Source organism: Globicephala melas, chromosome 1 (genome assembly GCF_963455315.2).
Source record: "Globicephala melas chromosome 1, mGloMel1.2, whole genome shotgun sequence".
Lineage (NCBI taxonomy): Eukaryota > Metazoa > Chordata > Mammalia > Artiodactyla > Delphinidae > Globicephala > Globicephala melas.
This window is the reverse complement of record NC_083314.1, coordinates 113446311-113459194: the sequence shown is the minus strand read 5'-3', so window position 1 is coordinate 113459194 and position 12884 is coordinate 113446311. Positions and strand designations below refer to the sequence as shown.

General features: G+C 35.9%; 1 protein-coding gene across 1 annotated transcript in view; it reads right to left on the bottom strand.

The window, feature by feature from the left end:
- Positions 1 to 7935: 7935 nt before the first annotated feature.
- Positions 7936 to 12884, bottom strand: part of SYDE2 (synapse defective Rho GTPase homolog 2) — a 37634-nt gene continuing 32685 nt past the window's right edge. Inside the window, exon 7 of the mRNA XM_030866102.3 lies at positions 7936 to 10278. Coding sequence (XP_030721962.2) covers positions 9782 to 10278 — 497 coding nt within the window. The 3' untranslated portion in view covers positions 7936 to 9781. The remainder of the gene's footprint in view (positions 10279 to 12884) is intronic.

The window sequence follows — 12884 nt, the reverse complement described above, 5'->3', positions numbered from 1 at the left end:
TGTATGAGTCAGTTTCTGAACTCTCTATTCTGTTTCATGGATTTATTCATCTATCCTGATGCCAATACCATACTGTCTTGATTACTATCACTTTATAAGTCATCTTAAAATCAGGTAGTATTGGTTCTCCAGCATTGTTCTTTTTTTTTTCAATGTTGTTTTGGCTAGCCTAGACCTTCATATGTTAATTTACATATGCAATTCTGACTTTCATAAAATTTCCATTAAGTGATTTGCTAGAAACCCAAGCCCTTTGTGACTTGGGCCCTGTATAAATGCATTAAGGATAGAGCTGATAATGGCTTAAGTACTCTTCTGTGATGGCTGAGGATGTAAGTAGATATGGGAAAGGGAGACGGCTCATACAAAAGCTGACAATCTTCCAGAAGTGAATGTGACATTGGAAGCGTAACAGCAGCAGCAAGGGAGCCCACAGTCAACAGAAAGAGCTGAGAGAAAATAAAAGAGTTCCTCTGATATTTTCTCATACATATTGTTTAAAAAGGGGCTTAGTAAGCTCTCATTTTACAGTCAGTATTGTCTTTTTTTTTTTTTTTTCAACCCCCCGTGGTTTGCAGGATCTTAGTTCCCTGACCAGGAATTGAACCCTCGCCCTCAGCAGTGAAAGTGCCAAGTTCTAACCATGGGCCACCAGGGAATTCCCTCGCTGTCATTTTAAAATAAAGTACAGATTAAACCCTGTCATCAACACACTAGTGTTTTACTCAGTCGAGGAGACTGCATACTTCCAGGTGAGCCTGTAGGACCAGATGGAAGGTGACTTTTCCCTGGAGGCAGAGCAGGAGGGGGAACCAGATTCTTCTGGGCACAGGGGGGAAGGGCAAGACTGCTTGGGCCCCTGGGGCTCGAGGCTCCAGAGCTGGCACACGGCCTCAGGACCTTGAGGAGAAAAGGACTGATCGAGAGAGGCAAGAATAAGCAGAATTTCGGCCACCGTGCAGATTAACCAGGGTGCTGAATGGCAGCAACTTCCTAGCCATTACCCGGAAAATCTTTACATGTTGTTTTTGGCTGCCAACATGCAGTTCGGCGTTTCTATTTCCTGCTCCATTTGACCAAGGGTCCCCAAGTTCATCCTGTGACATTTGGTCACTGGAGGAGGAAGCAATAGGAGGTAATTGTTGGGCGATAACATCCTGTTCTTCTCCTGTTTCCATAAAAGGGAGGGAACTTCCCCACCTCTCAAGGGGAAAGAGTACGGGAGGAACTCTTCAGCTTCTCTCTGCCCCTCATTTACTGTTCCCCAAGTCACAAGAAGATGGACTTATCCGAGTGGGGAGTGGAGCAAGACACGAGCCTCCTTGGCTGGGTGCTTCCCTGTTCCCTCATGCTCAGAGCCAGCCTGTCGGTAATATGCACTTGTTTTTATATCTCTGACAGGCTCTACCTCTGCCAGGGGAGGCTTGATTTTAACCAGTGCTGCCAGTGACTGGTGGGGACAATCAGATCACAGGGATGTAGAAAGAAGCCCAGTTCACCATAGACCCAAGTCACATTGTCCAGTTTGCCTTTATCAGTAGTGAATCTGATGGGCTCTAATTTCAGGAGGGAAAGATAGGCGTGTTGACGGTCTCCTACCTCACCTATGTTAGCAGAGGTAGTCGAGAGGAAGGTGTGCTGGCAGGAGAGGGCTAAACGTGTAAGAGGAAACAAAATGGAAAATGTGGTCAGGGCCACAGCGCTGAGAAGTCCCCAGAGTAGGAACTCAGGCTGCAAGGATTGGACTTTAGCTCTGTTCCTGCTGGTGCAGGTACTGTCGGACCACTGGGGTTGACAGCATACGGCTCATGAAGAATGGATCCTGCTTGGGACGTATGTCAGGCTGCAGACAGATCCTTCCTAGCCCTGCTAGGAAACCCTTCACCCCTCTCATTGCCAGCTCAAGGTGAGATTCGGGCAAATCTGCATGTGGTGCTTTTGTCCCTCAAAAAGAGAACAGCCTGGTGTCATCTGTGTGTCCAACTTCCAATTCAGCTTTGACTTTGCATGTCCCAATATTTGTGGTAGGAAAATTGGATAGAACAGGGACTATAATTCAGTATTGCCCTAAGTGTGGTATGCATGCCAAGGTGTACATTATGAATTTGTTTTAGTGTATTGAAAAAATATATGTAGTTAACTTGTTTATGACAAATGATACTGGTTTTCCGTTTATGGTAGCAATATGAAGTTTTACTTTAATAATAAATTTAATTGAAAAAAATTTTAGAGAAAATTAGAAAATAATATTACACCTGGTACTTGAATATGGCAGAAATTGTAGAGGTTGTCTGTGAATGATGGAAGTCTGGGATAGCTAAAAGTAATGTGGAAAGGAACACAAGACATCCAAAGTACGCCTTACTTTTTAGAGGATTTTCATAGCAATTGATCTTTCTAATGATGATGAAACCTAGGATTTGCAGTGAATTCACATATTCCATGACTCTTTTAGAGGTTAATTATAATCACACAAAGTTGATCTCCGATTCAATTTTTTGTGGCGTCCAAAATGACACATTGTGACATGTACAGGAATTCTGTGACTTACTGTAAAATGTACCAAAAATTAAGAGAGATAATGGTGGATACATGGATATTTGATCAAGCAAATACATCAAAATGCTTACAATTATAGGCTCTAGATGATAGATATGTGAGTGTTCACTGTATAATTTTTAACTTTTCTTTATACTTTAAATGTTCATAATAAAATGTTGATGGAAAAAGATATTAATGTGCCTTCTTTTATGTGTAGATTGATTGACTTTGCAGGTGACTTTTGACATCATGTACAGATCAAACACAGATCCATAACCTAGGACAGGTGGTACTTCATGCTCTGACATTTCTCATCTACCTGGTTTAGACAAGCTGTTTTCACTTACCTAATGATCCAAACTTGCTCTTGGGTTAAAATGTGGGCTTTACACTGGCGACAGGGGGGAAAGTCAGGCAAGAAGAGATGCAAAGAGATCCCTTTTCTTGAACAAAGGTCAGGAACAAAGGGTCACTGTTCAGTATCTTGTTGCTGTGAAAAAATGTGAGCTGCAGGCTCATCATTTTCACATAAACACCTTGAATGCAAAGAACTTTCCCTTTTCTTGATTTAATATCCATTGTACTTTTCTAAAGCTGGAATCTTAAACTCTCGTTGGAAGAGCTTATTTTGAAGAGTAGAATTTCCAGTCAAAGAAATATGTAGAATATTGAGGCCAACACGAAGTTTTCACTACATAATACTTCCATTAAGCCAAAAAAGAAAGATTAATTCAACTGACTTAAAAGCATGCCAATGGCCTTATCAAACAAATAAGGATTAGGTTAACCCAACTCAGGGGCAATATTTAGGCATTTTTTCACTTAGTTAAAACAAACACTTGTTTGAGAAAAATAAAAACATTAAATGTAGTGTCTGGCTCCCACAGTGGTCTCTGCTATTCTCTCTAATTAAAAAAAAGGAACTCTAAATATTTATAGGGTTCATTCAACTTTATGAAAATATTTTTTGATAAAATGAATAGGTTTTTCTAGTTCTAGTAAAAAATGCACAAAAATTAAGAGGATATTGTGCATCACAATTTCTGTAAAGAAATAAATGATGCATTTTAGCAAAAGCTTTCTTAGAAACCTTCCTTTCTTATGGTGAGATGTACTTTTTCACACATCATTTAAATAATTGGTTCTACTGAACTCTGCAGCAAAAAATTACCCCAAATTACCAATCCACTAACGTTTTAAGTCACTAATTTTCCCAATGCCACTCTAGTTCCAAAAGAAACATAAATTATTTTAAAAAGAGAAAGATGAAAGAAAGAAGAAAGAAAAAGAAAGAAAGAAAAGAAAGAAAGAAAGAGAGAAAGGAAGAAAGAAAGAGAGAGAAGGCATTACTTTCTTAACCACAAATGATTTATTGCTCAGGAGTGAATATTTGAAATATTACTGAGACATTGCATCACATAGTCCTTCGTCTTTTCCTGACAAAAGATAAGCATTCTCAGGGCTTCCCTGGTGGCTCAGTGTTTAAGAATCTGCCCGCCAATGCAGGGGACACGGGTTCGAGCCCTGGTCTGGGAAGATCCTACATGCTGTGGAGCAACTAAGCCCATGTGCCACAACTATTGAAGCCCGTGAGCCTAGAGCCTGTGCTCCGCAACAAGAGAAGCCACTGCAATGAGAAACCCTTGCACCGCAACGAAGAGTAGCCTGTGCTCGCCACAACTAGAGAAAGCCTGTGCGCAGCAACAAAGACCCAACACAGACAAAAACAAATAAGTTAAATAAATAAATTTTATAAAAAAGATAAGCATTCTCTAAGTATTCTCTAAGAATCCCTTTTTGTTCATTCATTTATTAATAATTAACTGAACATCTTCTATGTTAAAAGTCCTAGGCCTATGGCAATGAACTAGATATACAAGGTCCCTACCGCCACGGAAATTACATTCAAGAAGGGTGGATACAGATAATAATCAAATAAACAAGGTAATTTCAGATATTGATACACGTCTTGATAAAAATAAGGCAGGAAACATTTTCCAAAGTTATAAATGTCTATAGTTTAATCATTTAATAGCATAACTATTTTGTACTTGTTACAAGAAACAGAAATCTCCATCTTCTTCCTCCCCCAATTCTCAAAGCAGTTACTGATTGGGTTGACATTTAAGCAGAGATGTGAGATGACAAAAAAGCCACCCAAGTAAGATCTAGATAAGGAGCTTTCCAGACACTGGGAATGGCAAGTGCAAAGATCCTAAGACAGAAATGAGGTCTGCAGTATTGCTGAAGCACAGAGAGCAAGGGAAAAAGCCCAGGAAAGCATGTGGTTTATCTTTTTTAAACATTACTTTAGCTTCAATGGATGGAATGGATTGTGGGTGTGCAGAGCAGAGAGTGATGGCAAAGAGATGACGGTGGCTTGGACTAGGGTGTTAGTAGTGACAATCTTAAGTGCACAGTTTCAGGAGATATCATAGTCAGAACTGCTGACAGGTTGTGTATAAGGGGTAAGAGAAAGACTCCAAGTTTGGGGCAACAGGGCGAGATGAAGTCTAGGGAACTGTTGTGGGCATTTGTCACTGCTCAGCATCTAAATCTCTTTTTTATTTTCATAGAATTTACCTTTGTGTAAGTTTCAGAGAAACGATGCTGACTAATTGCTGTCTGACTCCTGGAAGCTGGGGCACAATCTGATGTTTCTGTCACAGACTTTGAATCAGGAATGATAGCACTTCAGTGTTTAATCACGTATGAGCCTTACTGGATTCAAAGTGCACACTGGACAGGGAAAAGAGAAAAGGGCATTCCTCTTTGTACGAGATTCCTCAGGTCAGCAAGACCCAAATTAGGACTTGCTGTTGATTATTAAACATACTACAACTTTATCACTATCCAAGTAGCTAAAAATTGATGTTTTAAAGTTATAAAATCCTAAGCCTCAAAGTCATTCTGTGGTTTGGAACTAAATTCTTTCCAGGAACCGTATTACTCCCAAACCTGTTTCTTTAGAATCCCTAATATAAAGCTACACAATCTGAAAATTTCCAAAGACAGTTATGATGTGGGACTTTGCTTAGATATATATGAAGTCTTCTTGCTTTTTTATTCTTGAAGTGACTCTATGGGCATCATCACCAGGTACAGAAGCATTAGTACTTATAGTTAACAGGACTTTATAAGGCATTTCCATAACCACTGTATTAATAATAACAACATCCATTACAAGGAACTCCTTTAAAAAAATACAGTAGAGTCATGTCAGTCCCATTTGATAGCGACTCCATCCTTCAGTTGCTCAGGTCTTACTCTTTTCTCTCACAGTGCACTGGCAGGTTTCTTTGGCTCCTACTTCAAAAAGTATTGAAAATACAATCACTTCTATTGTTTCCTCCCTGGTCTGAATCACCTTCTTTCTTGCCTGGATTACTGCAAAGCTGGAGGCTAGAAGATAATAGAGAGATGTCTTCAAAGTTTTAAAGGTAAATGAGTCTGAACCTAGAACTGCAAGTCCAATCAAAGTGAAGTATGGGGAAGAAATAAAGGCCTTGTCAGACAGGTAAGGACTCAAAGTTTATATCCCATGTGCCCTGTTTTGGGAGGTTCGTGTGTGTGTGTCGGGGGGGTAACTTATAAATATACTTCAGCAAACAAAACAAAAAAAAAAATGAAAACAAGAAAGAATAGGAGGGACTTCCCTGGAGGTCCAGTGGGTAAGACTACACACTTCCACGGCAGGGGGCACGGGTTCGATCCCTGGTCAGTGAACTAAGATCCCACATGCCACGTGGCAAGGCCAAAAGAAAAAAAAAAGTCACGAAACAATAAGAAACAAAAAAAGTAGCACATAGGAGTGCAAAGAAAATACATCCCGAGATAACAGCTAAAAATCACTTTGCCCAAGTGTGATAAAGCTGATTAAGCAGCTTAAAATGATCTCAGGGTTTATAGTAAAGAAAATATTTTTCTTCTGTCAAAGAAAATAAAGGCAATAATACACTTCAGGATGAGAGCTAAAAGCACTCTGAACAAATTTGGTAATTCAATGATAAAGCAAGTATTGTAGTAAAGGAAGTATTTTTCTTCTGTCCAAAAAAAAAAGGTAATTTCTTACTCCAGGAAAAATTAAAATTTTCAAAAACCATGACCCAATTATGAAGCAAGTAACACACAGTATGATTTGGAGAAATTGATGGCTATAAGGTAAAATAATCCATTTGACCTTTAGTTTGTATTCTGCTTAAATCAGTATATAGACTTAAGAATATAAGATTAGAGATATTGTAGAATCACCTGGTTTACCCATTAATATTTCTGCACAATCTAGCACAACTGCTCGTTATTGATTTATAGTTTTTAGCATCAATATATAAAGGAAAAACATACGTCAAGTATAGTTCCCCAAAACAATACACATCTATTAATGATTGATTATATAAACTAATAGTATAACTTATGGAAGTTGAAGGTAAAGGGCAGTAATGATTTGGAAAGTAAGTACAGGGCTGGTCATTTCCACAATGGTATGGAGTCAAGAGATACTGTTTAAAACTGATGGACCAAGGAATAACAAAGTTATAGAGGAAACCAAAAGGAAAACTAAAAGAATAAATGGGGAGGAGGAATGGAGTGAGATAAATTGCTTATCACTCATAATGGACAACTAACAGATATCGCTTAAATGACAAATCAAGAAACAGCAGCAGTAAACCTAGAGTAACAGAGGAAGCTACCTAAAGAATAAAAAGTGATTGTTTCCTCTGAGAAGTGGGATTGATGTGGATGTCAGAGAGGAACACTTTTAGTTTTTATTTTCCATCTACCTGAATTGTTTAAAATTTTTGTTCAGGTACATGCACTAAAACTAAAATTGTTTTTAATCCTAAAAACCATTAGGGCTGGTAGGCTTAGGCGGGAATGAGAGTTGACTGTCTAACAGTACAGGAAGATCCCACGAGATTACAAAAAGGAGGTATAGAAGCTCAAAATAGATTTGAAGTAAAAGGCCATATTAAATAAAGGCATATACCTATTGAGCACTTCTGAATACAGCAGAGTCAATAAAAGAGGTTTATTGGGCTTCCCTGGTGGCGCAGTGGTTAAGAATCCGCCTGCCAATGCAGGGGACACAGGTTCCAGCCCTGGCCCGGGAAGATCCCACATGCTGCGGAGAAACTAAGCCCGTGCGCCACAACTACTGAGCCTGAGCTCTAGAGCCCACAAGCCACAGCCACTGAGCCCACGTGCCACAACTACTGAAGCCCACGTGCCTAGAGCCCGTGCTCTGCAACAAGAGAAGCCACAATGAGAAGCCCGCACACAACAATGAAGACCCAACACGGCCAAAAATAAATAATTAATTTAAAAAATAAAAAAAATAAGAGGTTTATTATGACAGTGATTTAAACAACGTTTAGTATTTTCTACTTAAGATGGCAGAGATCAACTTTAAAACTATTCCCATTCAAAATAACGTAACAAAATAAGTGTGGCCCTTAAAGTACTGCAGATTCTGGAAAACTCAATTTTGGACAAAAAAAAATTATTACATATATTTATGGATAATATATGATGGTCCAATACTTTAACATGTTCGCTTTAAAAGAATGACTTCAAAATAAGTGACCCTTAAAAATCATTATAATAATTAATAGCATGACACCAAGGTTATATATTTTAATAAAGCTTTTACATTTCTGGAACAACTGAGTAATTCATACAATATACATGATATAGCAAACAAAAAGAAGAAGACTGACACAGTCTTCTTACAAAATATTTAGGTACATTTCTATTGACTGTTTACTCAATATATATATATCTGTCACATATTCTTTTGGGATTCTTCTGAATTGTTATGCAAAGCTTTAAAAATGAAAATTTCATATAAAAATAGTTATTTATCTGGTTTTTTAACAAGTAAATTTTCAAATTAAATAACAAGGTGTTCCACTTATCAATGTATATTGCATAGAAATAGTTAAATACTTTAACATTTAGAAAAACATCAAGGAGTCAGTTTTTTTAATGGCTGCTACATCTTTAAGTTGATAACTCAAATTTTATTAATAATTTTAAATTACACATTCTGTAGGTATAAAAGTTTAAAAAAATACATTCTGATTTAATAAAAAAACTTCTAAATTTACATTTTCAAACACTGTTGTGATTGCTATAATGACTATCTTGAAGATATAATTAGCCAAAATAAGTTAATTTTTAAAAATCAATAACATGTAGTATGCTGGCAAGATTTCTTTAGAAACAAATGAAGGTAATTATAAAGTCAAAGTTATATATGTATTACAAATAAATATGTTCTAAGTATAATTACTTTGTTTTAAAAAGCAGAAGATAAAAACACATAGATTAGGTGAAGAATTTTAAATTTAAGTCACCAATGCAGAAATCTCGAAACTTAATCCCTTAAAAAATTAGAAGATTTCAATTTAAAGGATGACTTCTCACTGGGGATATTGTGACTTTCTGTGAATCAAAAAAGGAAAGTCTATTTTTTCTAGATGTTTCTAGTGTTTTGGTTCAAGTGTTTCTATGCAACTCCTCCTTTAACTTAAATGTTATTTCCCTGAAAAGGACATTTTTAAGCTAATGATTTTGGCCTCATGACATATATTTTAAAGATACATGTGATTCTGCAGCCAATCCCTCCCCTCATTCTAATACCTATATATATATGCACTTATAAATATATACATATTTTTGGGATTATAAAAATATTTAATTTTATATTTAAATAATTACTGAATGTTAATACAGAATACATTAATATTTGTATAATTTTACTTTTATTTATAAAAAGGTTTTCTTATAGCAGCATTTGCATTGCAAATGAAATGTGATTGAATGATGTTGCAGTGTGCGTGGACTCATACTGCAAATCAGACTAAGCAGCCACAGCATTCTTCTAGAAGGAACATCTGTTTCAGAAAAGCAGTTCCTATAAAGTACAAAAATCTTGAGGGGCTAATAACTTATGTGAATCTTAGAAGTGCATTTTAAAGTTATATCCATAGAATTGGCAAGATTTAAACAAATATCCACAAGAAGTCCAGGTTATCTTTTTACCTCAAGAAAAATTTTCTAATGAAATAAGTAAAAATTATGTTAATGAATGGTGTTTTTAATTGAATCACATGAACCTGTTAGAAAGTAACTGAAGCTTTCAAGAGTAAAAAACTTAAAATATCACTGTGAGGGATAGAAGAAAGTGACAAAGATTGATGTGAAACTTAAGACATTATTAAAAAAAAAACTCTCAACCTCAAACACTCATATTAAGCTTGTTTTTCTTGAGTTCACGCTCCAGATTTCCAATCAAAGTATCGATACTTTCTTGTAGGTCTTTGAGATTGACTTTTCGGTCCCTAGACTCAATAGCCTGCATTGTCAAATATGTCTGAAATGTGCACTCTTTGGATGTGGGAGTTGGCTGTTCAATCATGATATCTGGTTCATACATTTTGCTACAGTTTTCTCCATTTTCTCTGTCTTCTGAAGGCACATCGTCATAATCCACATCATTTAAATTTTCTTTCATATTTAAAAAGTAGTTATCTCCACAGCTGCTCCAGTCTCCTGCATAACGATTACTTAGTGGACTGTCTAATCTGGTTTGCCTTGGCCTAAGTACCCTTGATGAATCAGTACCACTCAAATTTAACAGGTAAGGTCGTTCTTTCTTCCGCCTCAAATAATTTAGAGAAGACTTCTGCTCTGGGAACAAATTGTTTGCTGATTCTTTGATAGTTAAACGTTGCACTAGAAACAAACAATAAATTTGCTTTAGCGACAGTAATCCAAATGAATCCAATTTAAAAACACAGAGCTAAATATAAGCCATTTAATAATCAACTATAAACATGCATTAAAACAAACACATGCACACTACCAAAACAAAGCATTCCATAATTATTTTTTCTATCATCAGACATAATCAAGATTAGGGACAGAAGCCAGTAGAATGTTCAGTGGTGCTAATTCATGCTATATCACAACATCCCAAAATAAATTTCCAATGTTGATTAACTTTCTGTGCAAGTTAATTATTATCTAGATGTAATTCAAACAGTAGCTAAGCTGGTAGCTTCTTCTAAATAAAAAGCTACAGCAAAAAGCAGGCAAGGCATGTTGGAGTACAAACGAAACAAAAGTTCCTTCATCTGCAAACATCTAAATGAGGCCAAGGCATCTAAAGTGCTCACTCTAAAAGTTCTAACCTCTGTGTTTTTTTGCAATTCTATTAGCAGCAGTGTCATAATTTACTTTAAGCAGCCCAAATTTCACTTTGATAAAATGAACGAAATCTAGACTTGTCCACTTGTTACCTGAGCTTGATTATACAGCATTAGCTACTAAGAGTCTTCATTTATTGCCTGAAAATAGTACAGATATTTTATTTTCCCATTCTGGTTAGGAATCTAACAATCTCAAATAACATTCCTCATATTAAGACTATTTCCCCTATTAGTATGCATTGCACTGGCCAAATATATTACCATGGAGACACATTATTTCACAACAAACCAAGGCTTTACAGCTTATTCTTTTGTGTGTATTGAACAAAACACTTGTCAAATGGACTTAATTTAAATGTTGAGGCACGGCTATTAAAAACTGTCCATAATACCTTTCCCTGTCTGCTTGTTTATTCTCCATTAATACTTCCCTTCACTAAGGTAAAGGGAACATATAATCAGTGATAACGCACCAACTTTACACTCTCCAACATCTAATAAATACTTGTTTCCTACTGTGTAAAATAATTGAAGAATAATACAAACATGTATATGGTTCTAGTTTTCCAGACATACAGTGATTTTATAACATTTTCAGAGATTGCATAATTTTTTTAACTTATTTTATTAAAATACTTGATAACTTTGTATAGGTATGTCTTTAACATTTTTGTTTATCTTCGTTTTTATGATGGTTATTATAGATCATTATGACAGTTAAAACCTCTTGATCTAAAATTTTCTAGAAAATAAAGGTCTGATAGTTACTTTACCTTGATATTTAATAACAATATTAATATAGAATGTCCTATGCCATTAACTGATGTAATTGCAGAATTGATATCTGAATTTTTCCACTGTTTAATTATTCATATTCCTTCTTCTGTTGAAACTGCTTATCTCCTCTAAATCTCCTTGCTTTCCTCCCTTCATTTTCTGTGCTTTTCCTGTTCTTCTTAGTGCTTAAGTGTCATGCCTATTGTTTTTGCCAACCCATTACAGTACTCTGCTAACCTTGAGGTCGACTGGTTTGTGATCCAACCAAAGTAAAACATTTTTGATTCTGTGTTAAGCTTGTCTTATTTTGTCTGCATTTTCCGACATTCACCTGCAAAACCCACATTCATTTTACTGTCAGGTGCTTAAAGTTGTTTAACCAAGTTCCTATCCAAACATTATTTTTGTATATTTTCTTGGAAAATATTTAAGAAACAATTATAATATTTTACACCTTTTAGACTAAAACTTCAATTTCTACAAAATCAACTTTACTAGCTTTTTAAAATACTGATGGTGAAATGGTTTCCTATTACATATGTAGATAAAATGGCTAAATTTAACCCCAAAAGAAAAGTTCTGGTTTTCCTAGCACTGTGGACTACTTACCTTCAACAGGATAAAATGAACATGCAGTCTATAATTTGCTGAAAATTTTTCCAAACATAATGATAATTACTAAGAAACTTTATTTTCTTATCTTGTTTTCTTCCAGTAGATTTATATTTTTAGTCACCACTTTATTAGCTTTTTATCTATAGTATAATTACCTTATTTAACACAATATATTGGGTGTCTAGTTAGTGCCAAGTATTCTGTTAGGACCTGGAAATATAAGGGTAAGCAAAATATAGTCCCTGACCTCATGAAGCTTAGTCTAGTGAGAAAAATGACACAAAAAGAATTAGGGAAAATTGATAGCTTTTCCAAAAGAAAAATAAAAAGAAAGCCCTACCCCGAATCTATTCATCATAAAATATGTGATACACCAAACAGCTGGTCTAAGAGTTACACACTCTCTAAAGCTATTTCCCCATCTATAAAGTGAAAGGGTAGCCTATCATTAATTTCCAATACTCTTAAAACAGCAACCCTATTTTTAAAAAGCAACTACTTTGTAAAAACCCAGTACATAAGAAAGATGAAAAGAAGACAAAAGATATACATTAATAAAAGAGTAACAAAGCACATTTACTGAGGGCTAACTTTATGCTAAACTCTCTGCTCATTTCCTTAGATGCTTTATCTCAATCTTCACGAAAACCCTGAGGTAGGCACTATTTATAGAGAAGCAAACTGAGGCCTAGGAAAACTAGTGTTTGCCTGAGTCCACACTGTTGGTGAGTGCCACAG